This window comes from Gambusia affinis, linkage group LG20 (assembly GCF_019740435.1).
Source record: "Gambusia affinis linkage group LG20, SWU_Gaff_1.0, whole genome shotgun sequence".
NCBI lineage: Eukaryota > Metazoa > Chordata > Actinopteri > Cyprinodontiformes > Poeciliidae > Gambusia > Gambusia affinis.
In genome coordinates this window covers 11,043,306-11,062,714 of record NC_057887.1, presented here as the reverse complement: position 1 = coordinate 11,062,714, position 19,409 = coordinate 11,043,306, and the positions used below count along the sequence as shown (strand labels likewise).

Sequence of the window (19,409 nt, the reverse complement as noted above, 5' to 3'; positions counted from 1 at the left end):
TAACAGATCTTCAGATGCGTCGACTGCTTGCTCAACCTAATAGTAAAAATGCTAAAAAGAATCACTGATTACCATTTTCACTTGGTGAAGAAAAGTGAACAACACCTTAAAGTTTTGTTAACTTTCAAGTCCAACATTTTTTAGATGTCTGCCGGAGCAGAGACACGTCTAAAACATAAAGGACCATAAGCCCTGAAGACCAGAATTCAGAAGCAAACATTATAGTACATTGTGGTATCACACACCCGTGTTGTTATTATTATTATTATTATTATTATTATTATTATTATTATTATTATTATTATTATTATTATTATTATTATTATTATTATTATTATTATTATTATTATTATTATTATTATTACATGCAATATCAACATTAAATTCTGGCCTATTTCTGTACTGCAGTGAGTAAAATTGAGTTTTTCTGAGTGGCAGCAGGAATGACAGAATGGCAACAGCTGCTGCTCTATGTAGCTTTCAGACATGAAACAGGTGCATCCATTTAAACAGTGTGAAGGCGTGTGTGTGTGTTTGTGTGTGTGTGTCATAACAACCACTTCAACACACTTATCAACATGTACATTTGATTGTTGTTTCTCTAACTGCATAAGTTCTAATGCTGTTTTTGTGATTTTTCTTTATATTTATATTTTCTTTTTTTTAATGTTTATTTTGTTCAGAAGACTCTAAATATTAATATTCTGTGTTGGGGTTTTTTCACTTTGAACTTCATGGGATGGTAGTAACAAGTGAGAGTTGTGATACTTTTGTCTGTTGAACTGAAAGAGTTTTTGAGATCAAAAATCATGTATGGTTTGCTGAGTTAGATCACTGAGACAGATTCTTACTTCAGAGTTTGTGATAAAACCATTTGTAAGAAGATTAAGACTTACAAAACTTGAAAAAAAAATTTATACACTTATACATGTCCTCAGGGGGGCAGAATGTTATTCTAAATTATCTTTGAAATGACTACGGTAATTCATTTACAGGACTTTCGTAGCACTGTAACAAAACTCTCATCACAATTGCAACTACAAATTTAATAGAAAAAACATTTTCTACCTTTTCAAGTACAAAGATTTGCTGAGAGCTTTGCCATTTTTAGGTTTAACAAAGTGAAACACACGATTATGTTAAAATTAGTTTCAGTGTAGTGAATGGGATTTTAAAAATATATTTTTATAATTTTACAGTTCTCAAAGATACCACATTGTGTTTAATTATTTTTTTTCTGACAGTCAAATGTGAAGGTGAACATGTTATTTGCTTTTCACCACAGTGATATTTTCCCATAGGCAATCCTTCCAGGTAGTTTTCTGGAATTGTTTTTCTACTGACTGCATTTTCACTGCAGGAATCAGAACCAATTCAGACAAAAATTTGTAAAAAAAAAATAAATAAATAAAAAAATTCTCTGGCGGGGGGGGAAGGCATTCTTTGGGTGGAACTAAACTAAAGTTTTAGGAATTTCATGTTTGCAGGATGGAAACATTTCTGACTGGCTGAACATTATTTATTTCAGTGATTGCATAGGTTTTTTTCCCTCTGTCCATCTCATTTGTTTTGTTAACTTTAAAGTCCACCGTAAGTTCTATAATTTTGTATGTGACACTCAATACCACAGCGTTTTACAGAGTTTGCATTCAAACGCATTTTTAAAATGTGTCAATATTAGAGAAGAAAAATCCTGCTTTCTCTACAAGAATGCAGAGAGAAACTTTGATCAAAGCCTTTTTTAAAAGAAAGAGTATATAAACTGTTTTTCAGAGTTTATGTACTGAGATTCACAGTAAATAAATCACTGAAGATTGTTGATCATTCCCTGATTCTAAGTTCATTTGAAGCAAAAGCAATAAAGCAGCTGCTTTGTCTAATTTCCCTTCACACCAGAAACATATTGCAGGCTTTAAACTTTGAAGATCTGTAGAATATTAGAACCGTCTTCTGGTTTAGAGGTAATATGAGTTCAGCTTCTGGACTTGGAGGTACAACCAACTAATTCTAAAGCTCTTCTTTTATTTTTCTCTTTGCATTGAGAGAGAATCCACTTCATCTGGATGTTAGTAGCAGTCTGCAGTTTTCATGCCACTGCCCTCACCTTGGAAGTCATCTTTGTTTCCTGCTTGTTTGCTCGAACAGAAAGGGAACACCGCCCTGCACATCGCGTCCCTTGCTGGGCAGAGTGAAGTGGTGAAGGAGCTTGTCACAAATGGTGCAAACGTCAACTCGCAGTCTCAGGTACGACACACACACACACACACACACACAGTGCAAAGTGTAGTGGAGTGTGCGCACGTATACAGATGAATGTGAGCGCAAGCTGTTGTACACAAAGCATCCATCTGGGGCTGTGTGTGTGCTGTGTCAGCAGTTTTGCAATGCAGCCTGGCCTATATTCAATAGTCAACACAGACGTTTACACACGCACACAGTGGACTCTGTGACTAGAAGACCCATAATAATGTCAATGTCAAATCCTTGGCAGAAGCTGCTGAGAGTAGGAAAATACAATAAGTTGTCATTGATATGTGTAAGGCTGCATAGAAACTCAAGCCATGTTCTTCAGCAATCATGAATTTCATTTTGCTGGAGCCTGTCAGTGATGGGGGAGGGGAAGCTTTATTAACGTTCATCGAAATGGATCAGTACCAAAAGCTGAAAATGTTGAATAGTAATGAGTATTTGTTTCTTCATAAATAAAAACCTGGAAGTGTGTGGAGTTTAATCATTTTTATATACTAGTATTATGCCTATTAATTTGTTTCTGTTGACTAAATGTTAGTGGAAGTGATTCTGTTGATCTCCATGAGAATCTTTTCCGTGATTGATCAACACAATCAAGACGAGTGAGAAAGGGGATTGTTCAGACACTGAAATTCCTTTGCTTACCTTGCAGGAAATTTTTGTGGCCCTTTAATGCTCGTTTCAAGCAGTTCTTCAATTCTGGCTCCACTGCAGTGCTGCAGCCGCAGGATTTCACTTCCTTCATCAGGCCACATCTTCCAGGACTCCTGAATTCACAGCAATTTACAGCTGATTAATTTAAACACAACATCAAATCTCTTTAAATAAATATTCAACTAGGGAAAATAGGAGTTTTATTGTTGTAGATATTTACATCTTAAAAACATAGACTCATAAAGCATGGAATAATACAGTGAAATCATCTAGGTTATTATGGAAAAACATTTCTGTACACATGAAACCTATAGCAAGTTATGTGTCTTGTTAACCCCTCAACATTAGATTTTTAATGAAAAAAGTATTTCTCCATTGAAGAGCTGTACTGTTGTTGCTTTTTGGAACACACCTAAATGTGTGTATGTGAATGCTTGGTATGAGGGACTGCTGTAAAGTCAATAACACAATTCAAGTGATTGTCTACTGTTGCTCTGTGCTCATACAGCATCTCGATGTAATCTGCTGGGTTTTCTTGGATAGAAAGTTTTTTGGCCTTTTTTTTTTTAAATAATTTGAATAATAGACTGAGCTTAATGCACTGTTTGGTAACTAGGACCAATTGGATATTTTTATGATTTTACAGTTCTCAAATATAACTGCAAAACAGAAGAAAGAAGAATTGAAATAACTTCTTTTGTAAAATCCCTCGAGACAATGTTTTCGTCTGAGGACAATAATTTTTGTATATAAAAAAAACTGAACTGAATTGAAAACTCAGAATAGAGTTCATGTTGGCAGAAGCACCATTTGTGGCTTTTGTGTTGAAGAAAAACACAACTGAACCGATGAGTGCTAGTAGCTCTGTCTGTTAGAGGAGTGCTCAAACAGTACTTATACTTGCGGGGGGGTTTTGTTGTTTTTTTTATAGGCCCAGATTGTGCTCTGGGCCTATAAAATGGGCCCAGAGGTTATTAAAATAATAAATAAAAGATGTTCTTTAAAGAAATAACAATCAAATACTGCTTTTTTGCTGCACAGTTGTTTTTCAAGTAACTGCCCGTACTATTTTTTTTAAGAAGACTCGATATTCTTTCATGCACATTCTAGACGAAAATGAAAAAAACATTCATCAAAATCACTTTAAAAAATTACAAAGAAGTCTGACTGATGGCAATAATTTCTCCTTTTAAAATTTGTGCAAATTTTAAAAGGGGAGCAAGTTGAAATAGCAACAAAAGGCTGACTAATAAGTGATGTGTTTGGTGATGCGTACTTCTTTCAAAGTGTCAAGTAGCAACCTCTCAAAAACAAACACATACTCCACAGTAACCTCAGCAGCAGGTCGGGTTTTATCTCCACTGCTATCAGGTGCGAGGTATGTGTGGAGGCGACAGTATGCACATCATGAGAGAGCTACTGCAGTTCTCTCTGCTTTAAAAACATCCAACTTTCACTGTTCCTGGGTTGGACTTGGGTGATTAACTTTGAAATATAGTGCTTTACACAATTTACATACAAAGATCAAACATAAAGTGTTTCAACCTTTTTCCAAAATGAAAGTGAGACAATAACGCTGGAATGCAAGCATAATTGCTGCCTGCAGCATGGATTGATGGGAATTTTAAGTTTTGGTGCATATGTGTCAAACTCAGGGGTCGTGGATCAAATCCAGCCTGACATAATGTCAAGATAACAGTTGTCTGCTTAAATACTATTTTAGCAGTGCAATAAAATGCCACATTACTTCAATGTGAATATAAGTTAAAAGAAGTACTCATTGAATACAGAAAACAACAATATTTTTACAGTCTAGTAGGTAGTTTCACTAAGTTGTTCCACCACGACCAGCCCTTTGAAGACATTCAGGATCTTGATGTTGCCTGAAAAGAAAATGCTTATGAAATGACATCAGAGAAGATCGACCCATTTTTAGCAGTTCATACAAAACCTACCCGCTGGCTGAGTTTGAGCAACAATTTGATGTAACTGAATTGCAAGGTTAAGAGGATTGGAAAGAGACAAAAAACAAACAAACAAACAAAAAAACAATGTCACAGAGATGAAGACAGTAATACTTAAAACTTCAGTCAGAAAAAAGAAACTGCTGACTACAAAACAGGAGACGTTCTATGAGAAAAACAAAACAATTTTCAGGTTGCATCTTGGAAATAAGCAGCTTGGAAAAGCACTGAAATTCTGAAGCATGAGTACCTTTTGCTGGAAGGAAAACAGACTGTAACAAAGTTACACTAATAGACCTAAACACCGGATGGTTTTGTATTTTGTACTCTAGCTAATATTCAAATGCATTAATGTTACAGGGCTGTGAGTCAAACAGGCTTAGATTGAGAATCTGGTTTGTATCTGATGTTATTGTTTCTCTAAAACAGGATTATTTTGTGCTTTTGTTCCCAGAATGGCTTTACTCCACTCTACATGGCGGCGCAGGAGAATCACTTGGAAGTGGTGCAGTTCTTACTCGACAACGGCTCCAGTCAGAGCATCGCTACAGAGGTAAGAAGGAAAAAAAACACACACAAGTTCTGCCAATAAAAGTACTTATAAAACATGTTTGCAGGCACTCGCACAATTCTTGACCCAACTACCCATCACTGAACTAACTCGCCTGGAATTAAACTCAAACATTATCACAAAAAAGTATCTCTGGCAAATGGATGCCATTAACTAGTGGGTCATTTAGGAGATGCTGGAAATTATGATTCAGAACGAGAGTTTCGGGGAGATGAATGACTACAGGAGAAATATGAGCACAGTGTGACGATGACGTTTGATAAGAGTGACCTTGGCTTGCTTAAGCTGCCTGTACGGGGAGAAATCAGTGACGTTGTGAGGCTGACGTGAGCAAGCAGAGCGCTGTGAGTGAGCCATCTGCAGCCTGACAAAAAGCTGACATCTTTGCATTACTATGACAAACACACTGTCCTATTGGGACACAGATGATGTTTACTAGCAACTGTTGCCACCAGCATGCAGTAGGTCTGACTATTATCACTAACTGAAAACGAAAGACTGTTGGCAAAGATGTTTTATTTATTTTCCAAAGATTTTACGTAAACATACAAATAAGAAAAAAACAAACAAAACAAAAAAACATTCCTGAACATCAGAAACAGTTTTAGTTGTCAATTGTAAAAAATAATAACTAGATTAATTACTCAAAGATTCTATAATTTCAGCCCAAGGACCAGACAACATTTCACTTTTAAAATCTAGAACTCCTGCAAGCATAAAAAATAACATTAATCAACTCATGCTGAATGTTTTGGGGAAAATCTAGAAGCTTTGGTCTAATTCATCTGCAGTGGGTCACCATATTGAGCATTGGTGAGGCTCTGAGAAGAAGAGGGTTAAACTTGGAAACTAACAAAACATTTTAGTTTTAGGTTGACTTTAATGTAACATTTAGAAGTTGAATTATGTAATCTATGTAAGTATTACATTTTATCAGTGTTTTAATAAACATATTTTTTTTATTCATATACATTACAAAAATTGTTTTGTTTGATGCATGTTTACATTGGCTGGGATATCAAATTAAAAATATTCTATTTTACAAATTCACCTTATTATATTTTTTAAAACAGGATAACAAAGACTAAGACTTATTCCTATTTATTTGAAATGTTTTTATATCTTGAAAAAACTCCATAATTAGCTTCAGTAAGTATAAAAGGCAGACACGACAAAAATAAATGTGTTGAAAATCTTTAATTGTAGTAAAAATTAGGTCATATTCTGTACCTACCCTACCTTTCTCTACAAACCATAAGCTGGTTAAAAAGATAAAACAATTTCCTAATTTTAAACTATGAGACATTTTTGTTGTTTGCAGTTTTTACCTAATATGGAAGGAATGCTGCATTAACTAGAGACCTTTTGTTTCTGGGGCCATATTTGGCAGAAGAACAGATATTTATCATGATCCAGTGCTTACTTCTAAACCATTTGTTGATCTATTTTGTCTTTTTAAACAAATATATTCTCTCTTTACAGTACAACATGTACCTGCCTATAGATAGATGTAAGAGGTCTGCATCCTTTTTACAAAAACAATGTTGCTGGAAGATTCCATGATGAAGATCTACTCTTCTGTTGTCTGAACACATTTTAAACTGTCCATGTACATTTTTTGAAAATCCAGTGTTGTATTTTCAGAGCGTTGTCCTTGACATTTCCACAAACCGCTCCATCACACCTCATCCCATGTTTCCCTCGTCTTCCCTCCTTCATTTGTCTCAGTCGTTTCGTTTTTAGTCTGCATCTGTCTCATCCTCGGTCTGTTTTCCACCACATCCCACCATTCCCCTCCCCTAACCTTCTTCTCCTGCCTCCTCCAGTGGGACATAGAGTGAATAATTCATGCAACCAAACATATCTATGTTGATGCCTCCATGAGGCATCTCAGCGTGTTTAATAATTCAGATTCAAATATTTCAAGATAGCATGAGAAATTGGAAATTTTCCAGCATCTTTTTTTTTTTCTTTTTTCCTTTTTCTATACAGGTAATATTTTGTTTACATTTCCCTTCCGAGTTAGTGTCCCATTTACATGATAAAACATCTTGTCTGTGGTTAAATCTAATCTGTACTGTTTTAGCAAAACAGAATAATGCTGTGTCACTGCCATCTTTAAAGGAGATAAAGATCAACTTCCTTTTCATGTTTTGTTTCTACATCTTTTATTGTCTATCAGGGTATTTTTAGGGCATTAAATAGGTTACATGAATCCATAATAAGGCAGATTAAACACGAGATGCTTCCTGCAGTGTGTCTCACCACTTTTGAAATCCTCAAAAAAGGCTAAATTTATGCATTTGAATATATGTGTGTTCACTCGGGTGTGGCTGTGTGCGCCACTTTGGAGCTGTGTCTGTGGATCAGGCTGTGAATGTGTGTGTACATGCTGACGTGTGTTTGTTTGTGTAGATGCTCGCCTCTGTTCGGTTTTGTGCAGGATGTCTTTGATGTACGGGTGTGTAATGATGCTGAGCTTGTGTTGTCCTGAGGGTCTGTGCCCTGCGTAAATATACATTTATTTGTCACACAAGCAGAAACTTGCTATTTTCACTGATGACCCACACTTCTGCTCGTTTGCCTTGCCTGGATTTATCGCATAACTGAGGAGAATCATTGCATTTGAGTTTGTGTGTTTTTAGGTTTTTCTCTGCTCCTCATTTGAAGTCTTATTAGCAGCTGTATTCCCTTTCAATTTTGTCCTACAGCGAGACGCCGAACTACTAGTTAAGCACTTATCTGTAGGACTGAATTGTCTAACATGCTAAGTGGTTTTAGATTGCTTTGTGCTTTCAGCCAAATTTCATTTGCATGATATCAGTTTAGCATCAGTTAACCTTATTACAAGTGTCTGCATCTGTTGGGCATAAACATCTGACGAAGACAGTTTTGAAAAATCAAAAAGCCACAGTAGCCTTTCTGAAGATGGCAATTGTTTCTTAGTAACTTGTGTCAGAGTTCAGACCTACCTTTCAACTTGCACAATTGTTTTATTGTTTACCAGTTAGTGAGAGCTGTAATTCCATATCAAACTAATTATTAATTTAAGGTGAACTAAAATGCTACTAAAGTTCAAGATGTCACTTTCCAGCTGTTCACCTGTGGCTGTCCCTAATGTTCAATTAATTAGCTAACGAGCTAAATTTGGCTGCTACGTGGGAATAGACATTTATTGAATATTTTATCATTCTTGTGAAAAACTTGCTATTGTGATAAGAATTTAGATTTATTGTGATGAATTCTGAAAACCCCAAGACTGGCAGAATTGTTGAGATTTTTTGTTTTACTATTTACTCCAGTGTTGGACCCAAAAGAACATCAATAAATATTAATGAATTTTAAAATCCAGGCACCGTCTGCTGTTTAGTGATCTGGATGACACTTTTATTGGAAACTATTACCCTGACACCTAGGTCAAATGTGTGTTATTCAATAGCAGTTTTGATTCTGTTTTCTTTGTATAAATGTCTGTAAATACTAGAGCTGTGATGCAGGACAATTTTCAGATTTGTTCTGACAATGAAGAAATATTCTGTCATGTTGTATTGTACCATATTGTATGGGTGTGACATGCAGTCGCTTATAAAAGACTGAAAGAAGATGCAGTACCTTTTTATTATCACTGTTATTGCCATCACAATAAATACTACAAACTATTGTTCTTTAAGTCTACATTGTCCATCCCTATTGCTAATATACTATATGTATATACTGTATATCAGTGTTTTTCACCCATGGACCTCAAGGCATACTGCCCTACATGTTTTAGTCATTTCACTGCTTCAACACACATGATTTCAATAGATGGCTGATGAACAGACATTTTTTGAATTGCAGTCATTTGAATGGGGTTTGTTAAATAGGGAAACATCTAAAACATTCCGCTTGGGGTGCCTTGAGGACCAGGGTTGGGAAACACTGCTGTATATCACTTTGTAGCACAAAACATCTGTTCTTAGGTGTCACTGGCATCTACTGTAATGTTAAAAATGCTAAGTTAGTGTAAAGTGAATTCTGCTTGCCCAAATGGCATAAATTGTTAGTTGTTGCTAACTGATAATATACCAACAAAGTAGATAGTTATTGGATAGTTACTAAAAATGCCATCAGCAGAATGCACAATTAAAAAGTAATGCTAATGCTTTGATATTGATACAAACTATCTGATTGAGTAAGAACTAAAAAAAATAATAATTTTCTTTAATATGTTTTCATGTTTAGTCAACAATTTCCACCTTTCAACAGAAGTCACTGATGTCTTCTTGAATTGTTTCTGCTGACTTACAGGATGGTTTTACTCCACTGGCGGTGGCGCTGCAGCAGGGCCATGACCAGGTGGTTTCCCTCCTACTGGAAAACGACACCAAGGGGAAGGTCCGACTCCCAGCGCTGCACATCGCTGCCCGGAAAGACGACACCAAGGCCGCCGCCCTCCTCCTGCAGAACGACCACAATGCAGATGTTGAGTCAAAGGTACTGAGAAGCAGCAAAAGCTTCTGTGCTAGTTTAGTGTCAGTGAGCGGGTTTGGGATTCATGATGCGTTTCCTTTTTCAAAACCTGTACTTCTGAACCTTCGTTCCCATCAACCTATTATATTTGCAATGAGGATCTGCAAGATTTAAGAGCAATAAAACATTCTTTTAAATTTAGAAATGTCATCAATATCTCAAGGTTTAAAGGTAGTAATTTACTGAATGAGTCATTATCTGAAAACTTCCACATTCCAAAACTTAGAATAAAATCAAGGATTAATTGTGAACACAAGTAATCCTTGATTTTATTCTTAGTTTTTAAAATACCTATTTTCTTTTGGTAGTATTGGACACATGAAGTCTTTTTTTTTTCACTTGTATTTGGTGTTATTTTTATTTATTTATTTATTTTTTGTTATTCTCACTTGTAGGAAACAAGATTTAAACTTACAATTCCCCCATTCCAACTTGAATCCCCGTTCAAATGAATGGGGACTGTAGTTTAGTAAATAAATAGGAATCATAGGCTTACTAAGTAAAGATTGGAGACTTGCATTTAAAATATTAACAATCTGAAGAAATGTTAACAAACATATAAGGTGGTAGAAGTCATTACTGCTTAAGTTATATAAACATTTCTAGTGCACATAATGATGAAACATACAGCAGACAACACAAGGCAGAGTTTCAGTTCATCTTCCTTTTGTGTATGCTGCTGTGACTCCCGTTTATTTCTTTTCATTATTTACAACCGCATCGCCCCATATCCATCTGAGAGCTTGGTGCAACCATGTCGGCGTTGCTGTTGTATTTGTTGTGGTGCACTAACCACCCCATTCTCTCTTCCTGTACAACCTTTTCCCCCCTTGATTTGTTCCTGTTTTCTTACCCCTCCGTTCCCTACCTCTTCCTTTTTCCCTTCTAGATGATGGTGAATAGAACAACAGAGGTACATCTTCTTTTCTTCGTCCTCTTTCTCCTCTTTTCATTTTTCATTCACGCTCTCCACTGCAAAGCCTTCCGTCTGCTAGCATGAATGCTAAATGCTGGCATGAATGCTTTTGCACCTCACCTCTGTGCCTGTTTTTTTAAGCCCGTCTCACATTCAGATGTTGCTTTGTATGTATGCAGTGACAGTTTTGTTTTGTTATTTTAGATGTTATTAGGTTTTCCAGTAGAGCTCCAAAGCTTCGTAAATGACAAAGTGTGTTTTGTCACAAATCACAGTTCTCTTTTGCCCCATGTTTGTCCATAAGTTACAGAACATTTGACACTTGAGATGAGAGTTAGGGTTTAGGATCAAAGGTCAGAAAACTGTTTCATCTCCTGCCACACTTATCAGTAAACAGAAGTTGTGTACAAAAAGGAAAGCAGTGAGGCATTCTGATCAAAAACAGGTCAGGTTTAAGTTTGGTAGGATTTGCTGTTCTTGAGTGTGCGATCACCAGATTGCCATCTCTACTTGTTATGCAATGTCATTTTAAAATTCCAACTTTTTTGAATTGAATTTGTCATGTTGATGGAACACATTGAATTTGTCAGAAATATTGATTTTGATAATCTGTTGTAATTTCTTTCAATCAGTCCTAATTATAGTGAAAAAATACAAAACCATCATGTCACATGTTTGGCCTGATTCTTTGAAATCAGACAAATTAATCAAATTTGTCTGAAATTTTATTAATAAAACATTCATTTGTATTGAGGAGTTTTAATTCAAGTTAGTTCAAACATTTTGGTTTTCTGAATAGAGCTAATCTTTTATTCAAAGCAGGGTTTTAATAACTAGATTTGGGTGAAAATGCATGTTTACCTGCCTGTGCTATTTCTTTATTTCCTGTCAGATTAAAGCATGTCATCAGCAAACAGAAACAAATTTTAAATAAAAATTGACAGCAAAGCAAACCTACTTTGCTTAGTTTTCAGTTAACTGCAGCTTTAGATGTAATAGTTTGTATATATTAAGCTTAAAATTTCTTAAAAAGATAAATCTCAAATTTACTAAATATTAACTCATTGCTCAACATTTATAAAAACTCCACTGTTGTAATCCTTAATTAAATGAGTAATATCTGGTCCTGTGGTGCTGGTTTGCTTTAAATTACAGTGATGTGTTCAATGGCCAAGCAGAGTAATTTTGCCATAAAAGTAGAATTTTGCTCTGGTTTGATAGCATGTTTGACCTCTGCTCAGTTATGGGCAGTTTCTTTTTATTCTTTTCACCTGCATTTGGCCAGCCAGTGCTAAAATATACTGCCTCATTGTGCATTGCTTTTGGCTCATCTCGTAACAGATTTTGGTTAGTTCTCACTGCCTTTTAAATAAATTTTTTTGCACCTCTTTTATGTCTCATTCTTCTCAGAGCGGGTTCACTCCACTTCACATTGCGGCTCACTACGGCAACATCAATGTGGCAACACTACTGCTCAACAGAGGGGCAGCTGTGGACTTCAAGGCAAGGGTAAGTGCCAAGGTGCAACAAATGCGCCATCAACAACTCCAGTGTTTGATTCTGCAGCTGCTTTGTCGCTCAGTGGGGGAAAACCCACAGATACTTGCATCTCTTTTGATTTTGTACCAGAGGGTGAGGGGTGAATGCTATTGGTTTCCACTGTGAAGGTAGCCATTTTCTCCCTTCTATGAACAATACCTTTCAACAGTGTTCTGTTCACACTTTTTGGACTTTACTCACATTTTGTCACAAGTTAGTACTTATACATGTTGAAGACAATTGCTTGTGATGGTTTTAGTTAAGGGGTATCAGAGCAAAGACGGTTGAATACAAATGAAATGCACACTGTTCAGATTAGAAAATATTGGACATATTTGAAAAAAATCATAAAATACTTTAAGGTTTGTGGCTGTAATATAACTAAATGTGAAAACGTCAAATGGTACGAATACATTTGAATTGTGCCATAACATGCTCTAATCACTAGCAGGAAAACAAAAAAAAGAAGATTTTTGAGATTTTTATTATACAATTCTTTAAATTTTTTAAGTTAACGTAGGGCTTTATGACCAAAGCATGGTATTATATATCTAGAGCTACTTTTAAAAATATAAATGAAGCTGACTCAACATGTAGTGTGTCCATAATCAGTCCCAAATATTCATGTTTTTTCCTCTTTGCTTAAACTCATCTGCAAGCTTAGATGTTTTTTTCTTTAATTTAAATTAACAGTATATTTACTTGATTCTGTCAAATTATTGAAAAAAAACAAGCTAAAAGGAGGTGTTAAAATATTCTCCTCTAGAGGGTGGTGTTTAGTCATTTACCTTCATTGCTGACCAAGGGAGAGCTTTGCTCTCTAACAAAACGTCTGTTTTGATTTATGTTTGCTAATTTATCAGTTACAAGCAAAAATGTAACCAGGTGGTATTCACTTAATTTTGTCTTGTCCTTCTGCTTTGATCCTAACCACCTTGACGAGAAAACTGTTGATCAGTGGGACTGAACGACTGAGTGTGGCCTTATCCCTTTTGCAGAATGACATAACACCTCTGCATGTAGCATCCAAACGGGGAAACACAAACATGGTGCGACTACTGCTGGAGAGGGGGGCCAGAATTGATGCAAGGACCAAGGTACCGGCACACACACACACCCGAACACAAAACAGCGCTGGTGTTCTGAGAGGTTAACAAAGAGGTCAACAAATCTGAAGAATTTGTAGACAGTGGCTATTTTTACATTTTCCCTCCACTTCCATCCACTTTCACTTGTCATCTAAGCATTTCTATAGTCACCAAAGAGCTCAATCTCTGTCTTCTCTCAGAGTGAAACCTGCTTTATCATGACATGTGCTATACGGTAGAGCCCAATGGCTCTAAAATTGAATAATTTTAGCAATCAGTATTGCTGTGCTGTTCTGTTGATCTGTGATCCTGCTGGTTGTTGCTTTTACAGGATGGCCTGACTCCTCTACACTGTGGAGCCAGAAGTGGCCATGAGCAGGTGGTGGAGATGTTGCTGAACAGAGGAGCTCCAATAATGTCGAAGACCAAGGTGAATCATCAGGTTTTGTCCTACCCTGATACCATCACTTACTCCAATTCATTCTATTATCAGTTTGCTGCTGCATTAGACTCAGACCTCTCCTCTACTTCTCTCTCCAGAATGGTTTGTCTCCTCTTCACATGGCGACACAGGGTGACCATCTGAACTGTGTCCAGCTGCTGCTGCACCACGAGGTGCCTGTGGACGACGTAACCAATGACTATCTGACAGCTCTGCATGTGGCCGCGCACTGCGGCCACTACAAGGTGGCGAAAGTCATTTTGGACAAGAAGGCCAATCCCAACGCTAAGGCACTGGTGAGGAGAAATTACTGAATCAAAGATGGAGGAAAAAGGCTTTTCAATTACTCATAACAGATGAGAAAACACAAAATTGAATTTTTTTACAGAAAAATTTAAAGGAAATTATTACATTTGGGAGATCAGGCAGAGAACAGGACAAAGAGCATGATGGAAAATATATCACCAACCTCTATTCTGACGTAAGACCAGGATCTGGGCTCTGTAATGGGAAAAGTCTGGGTGTGGTTAAAGCACAGAGACTTTATGACTGGAGAGAATGAGGAGGGAAAAAAGAAATGGGTTGGAAAATGAAGTCATACGGCTGAGCCAGAAACCTCAAATAAACAGAGGAAGGGGAGGAGAAACTGTACAAGTTGGAGAGAAAAAAGTGAGCTGTAGGGAAAAGGATCTATTTTGGTGCAGAGTAGGCTTGATTATTTCAACATATTTCTCAGGTTCAGAGGCAGAAGTAGAGAAAAAGAAGTTAAAGGAAAGAAAAAGTTTTCATTTTGGTTAAGTTTATATCTGATAATCAAGATTTATACTCCTCCAAATCTGCAGGATCTTGAAGGACACACACAAAGACTTTCTGGACAATTTTCATACTTTTTTGAACACATGTATTTTCCCTTTTGTAATGTCTTAGAATGGTTTTACTCCCCTCCACATTGCCTGTAAGAAAAACAGACTGAAAGTGATGGAGCTCCTTCTGAAGCACGGGGCGTCTATACAGGCAGTCACCGAGGTAAGAGAGTGTGTGTGTCGTTCATGTGTGTGGAATATTCGTTTTTCTTGAAGGAACAGCTTTTATACATCTGTATTCTTTGTGCCTTGTACTGGCAACGCCATATTGAGTTGTAAAAGCCAAACTTACAAAGGCTTTTGTTGCACAAAGCAATCATCTAACATCTTTTCAAAGTGACTGAGGCTGCTTTGATTGGTCGAAATGTAACTCTTTGCAGTATATAACATTAACAAACATTTAATATTTTTATAAATCCATGTTTTACATATCCATGTTGCTCAAAATGATTAAACAAAAGAGGAAAGACATAAAGCAATGCACTTTGCTCTATTGTTTGCACATAAAACATGATGCAAATCATTCACTTACCAATGAGAACGAAGAACAATAGAGGGACATTCATTGTGCTGTGCATTTTGCTGTCATCTTTGCACATGCTTTGGGCAGACACTGTCTACATTTATTTCTGTATTTAGAATAGTTATAAGAGCTTACCATACTGAAGTTTGCAACCCAATCCTAAAAACTCCTGCAATTAAGGTATTTATCTGTTCAAAGCAGAATTTGTTGTTATTAAAATCCACCTATGTAACATGGACTGTTTTCATTGATCAAACTTGTAACATTAAAAAGCATGTCAAAGCAACTACCAGGTAAACCCATCATGCTGCAGTTGGATAGTTTATGTAAAAGAATACTCTAATGTATGGCCTTTTATACCTTTATTTTATATAAAGAATCTTATTTTTGCTAGTGTCAAGAAAACCCTTATTGGTCCAGAAAATAACTTGTTTTCAGATATCCAATCAGCGGATCACTACATTTATTTTTCTTAGAATTTAGAGATGATAAGAAAGATGTTTATTAGTCAATAAATATCCACTTGTTCCCCTTCCTCGGTTTTAGTATCCAGGTAATTTTATTCCTTTTTAACCTTGAACTACAGTAACTTACCAATAAGTTTAAATTCTCCAGAAATTATGAATTCATACTATATGAACCAGCCAAGGGGTTTTCAAAAGATTGAATTGTCATTTCTGTCCTTTTCTTTTCCTCTGTCTACAGTCTGGTCTGACGCCGATCCACGTCGCAGCATTTATGGGACATGAAAACATCGTCCACCAGCTGATCAACCATGGGGCTTCACCAAACACAAACAATGTGGTGAGTTCAGAACGTTCTCGATTGTGTTAAAAGGATGATGAAATATATAAGAGAAGATAAACTAAGCAGTTTGTATGTTTTGTTTTTTTAAAGTTTAACTCATTAATGTCAGCTTGTCTTGTTCTGTTTGCAAGGTTAACAGAAAGAAATAATAAGGCCACGCCATCTGACTGCATAGAAAGCAAAGACGGCCTTGCTTTCCTCTGCTGTTTTAAATTCTTCTTCTCCATGGCATTTTAGCTGAATAAGAGTGACTCTTGTTGTATATGCCTTTTATCTTTTGGACATTTGTGTTTCAGAGAGGGGAAACGGCGCTCCACATGGCAGCGAGGGCTGGACAGTCTGATGTGGTCCGATATCTGATTCAGAACGGAGCACAAGTTGATGCCAAGGCTAAAGTAGGCTGTCACTCCCAGTGACTTCATTTATCTTATTTACTTGTTTATGATCCACACATGTTTTTACTATTTTAATAACACAGCCATTGAGACACATCAAGTGATTAATAGTTTTTTTTAATTTTTTTTTTTAATCAAATCTAATCATATTTACTTGAGAACTCCAGCTCCAGACTTACAAGGAATTCATGAACTCTTTAATAACATCTGATGACGAGGTAGTTTTAGAATTGACTTTCTAATTAGTGTGTTGCTATATGTTTCTTTTCTTTTCCTTCTTTAAAATTACCACTAGTTTCCAGTAGAATCTGTGAGATGCAAGTGGCTCTTTTCTTAGAAAATGCAGAGCTATTTACTCTGCTCTTTAATTTACCTAAATGTACATAAATACAGGCATATTCTGTCCTAAATGCATCAACAATAACGTAATTAAAAGTGAGCAAAGCATTTCAATGCAGAAATACTTCATTTACTCGGTGGAGTTATTGTAGAAGCAAATCTGCTTTTCTATCGGTTCTCAGAATTAGAAGCACATGCACAGTACTATACACATTTACCTCCTGCAAAGATCTTTAAGACCCACTGAAGTGGCATAAACTACTTTTAGTGGCTAAATAAGAATGTTTTCTAGGCATTTTAGACATTATCCAAATCAGTCGCATTTTCATGTAAACACTTAACAGAAGGGGAAGTCCACAAAACCGCCCAGGTTGTTTAATTTCTGTTCTGCATTTACATAGCAGGCCGCACAATTACAAAACCATAAAGTCAAGCGAACGCAAGACTTCATTTTCAGGTTGTGTCTCATGACAACCTGAAAATGAAGTGTATTTTAATAGGTTTTATATGATTGACCAACACAAAGATTGTAATTGTACAATTGAAGGGAAGTTGCATTGTTTGTAAGTCAGGTTGCAGTTCTCTTTACTGAAGTGACACTAACGATGACCAAAGTAAACAAGAGGTGAAATGGTTTCATGAACTCTAGAAATTTATTGTAATAAATTTTCTCATAGCCATATCTCATCCTAGAATAACAAAATGAGATCACTTTATTTAAAGTGATCACATCCTGTTATTGACACATAAAGCAAATGGAAACAGGGTACTTGCTTTGCACACACTCACAACTCAAACAGGACCGTAAAGAATAAGATAAACTATACTAAGACACATCTGGATGCTCCCATAAACGAATTGACAATTCCTGATTTGAATGTTGTTAAACTGTCTGCACGAGTGGAGACTGTTTGTTCATGAACCAATCAGTTCAGATGTTAACACCACAATGAAAAAGCAATAAAGCAACATGGTGCCTTTTTTGTATTAATAGATTTTTGTTTCTCTCTGCTTTTGCTACAGGACGACCAGACTCCACTGCACATTTCAAGTCGTCTGGGTAAGCCAGACATTGTGCAGCAGCTTCTGACAAAAGGAGCATGTCCAGACTCTACGACCAACTCTGGGTACACACCTCTGCATCTAGCTGCCAGGGAGGGACACAGAGATGTGGCTGCAGCTCTACTCGATCAAGGAGCTAACCTGAGCATTACCACGAAGGTAAGACTTCTTCTACAGATGTTTGCTGATCAATGCTGCAACCATTGTAGTTTTGCCACTTTGCTTTTGGACTGGATAAAAATAGGTTTCACATCACAGCTACAATGAACACGACAGGGATGTTTATGCAATATTTAGAGCTACTGTAGTCAGATTGTCAGGGAACAGCAATTACTGCGCAGATTTGAACCAAACAGACTAAAATCACATGTTGCCAGACCAGCTGCATGTTCTGCATGTTCATAGTTTTCTTAACAGCAACTGTAGTGTTGCACTGTACGGTTTGTCATTTTAGAAGCACAAGAATAAAAACCTTTAAGTATAATGTTTCAAGTTGTAGTTAGCACAAATTGTTACTTTTTTCATCTTTTTTGCCAATTTATTTTACAAATGAGATCATTCTCCAAATCATGAGCGGTTGTATGGAAAAAAACAGTCTTCTACAAAAACTCTTGTTAAAATGTTTATATAATATATTTAACAAGAGGCCAGTTTCATTCACATACCAACATCCCACAGAAAAAGTTCAAGGTCTAAACTGAAGTTGCATTGTTACCTCATAACTCAAGAATAAGGTGAATGACACAATTTGTTTCTCCAACTAAAACATTTATGCTTTGGGATTTTTAACACTCCAATATTTAACTATTCTCTATCTTTAATCCTGAAAATGACTTATTCATACGTCAATATTCCCTTGTGTTCTCTCCTGTTTTCTCCAGAAGGGCTTCACTCCATTACATGTTGCTGCCAAGTATGGAAAGATAGAGGTGGCCAACCTGCTGCTGCAGAAGAACGCTCCAGTTGATGCTGCTGGGAAGGTAACACGTGTTTGACACTCCTAAAAATAATGTAGGAGGACAGAACTTACCAAATCTATCCTCATTCCTATACTGTGCCTTGGAAAAGTAATGACATTCACTATTTGTTTTTCTTTTTTTAATCTTTTGTCTCATCACAACCTGAAAATGAAGTGCATTTTATTAGGTTTTATGGGATTGACCAACACAAAGATTATAATTGTACAATTGAAGGGAAATAATACACACTGTAGCTAATCTGTAAAATGTGGTGAGTTTTTTGTGTTCGGCAAATCCCTCCTTTTTGGACGAGTGGTAAGGAAGACACTAATGCTTATAGAGAGCCATAAGAGGTCAGGTTTAAAGTTTGACTCAAACTATATAGGGAACTCAGCAAACTAAGACTCCTTCATGAGGATCAAGGATTAGATGATTAGATTAGATTTGCATGTTTAAGTGGTCCAGTCAAAGTCCAGATTTAAATCCATTTGGTAATCTTTACAGCTCTTCATCAAATCTGACCGA

At 36.3% G+C, this 19,409-nt stretch overlaps 1 protein-coding gene across 12 annotated transcripts in view; it reads left to right on the top strand.

The window, feature by feature from the left end:
- Window positions 1-19,409, top strand: part of LOC122823076 (ankyrin-3-like) — a 100,866-nt gene that overhangs the window by 25,756 nt on the left and 55,701 nt on the right. For 6 of the 12 annotated variants that reach the window (XM_044102312.1, XM_044102323.1, XM_044102317.1 and 3 more), the window contains exons 4-16: window positions 2,146-2,244; window positions 5,323-5,421; window positions 9,730-9,915; window positions 10,841-10,864; window positions 12,278-12,376; window positions 13,405-13,503; window positions 13,826-13,924; window positions 14,035-14,232; window positions 14,864-14,962; window positions 16,028-16,126; window positions 16,426-16,524; window positions 17,887-18,084; window positions 18,807-18,905. In XM_044102312.1, the coding sequence (XP_043958247.1) occupies window positions 2,146-2,244; window positions 5,323-5,421; window positions 9,730-9,915; window positions 10,841-10,864; window positions 12,278-12,376; window positions 13,405-13,503; window positions 13,826-13,924; window positions 14,035-14,232; window positions 14,864-14,962; window positions 16,028-16,126; window positions 16,426-16,524; window positions 17,887-18,084; window positions 18,807-18,905 (1,497 nt within the window). The remainder of the gene's footprint in view (window positions 1-2,145; window positions 2,245-5,322; window positions 5,422-9,729; window positions 9,916-10,840; window positions 10,865-12,277; window positions 12,377-13,404; window positions 13,504-13,825; window positions 13,925-14,034; window positions 14,233-14,863; window positions 14,963-16,027; window positions 16,127-16,425; window positions 16,525-17,886; window positions 18,085-18,806; window positions 18,906-19,409) is intronic. The other 6 variants (XM_044102324.1, XM_044102318.1, XM_044102322.1 and 3 more) reach the window with 1 other exon arrangement.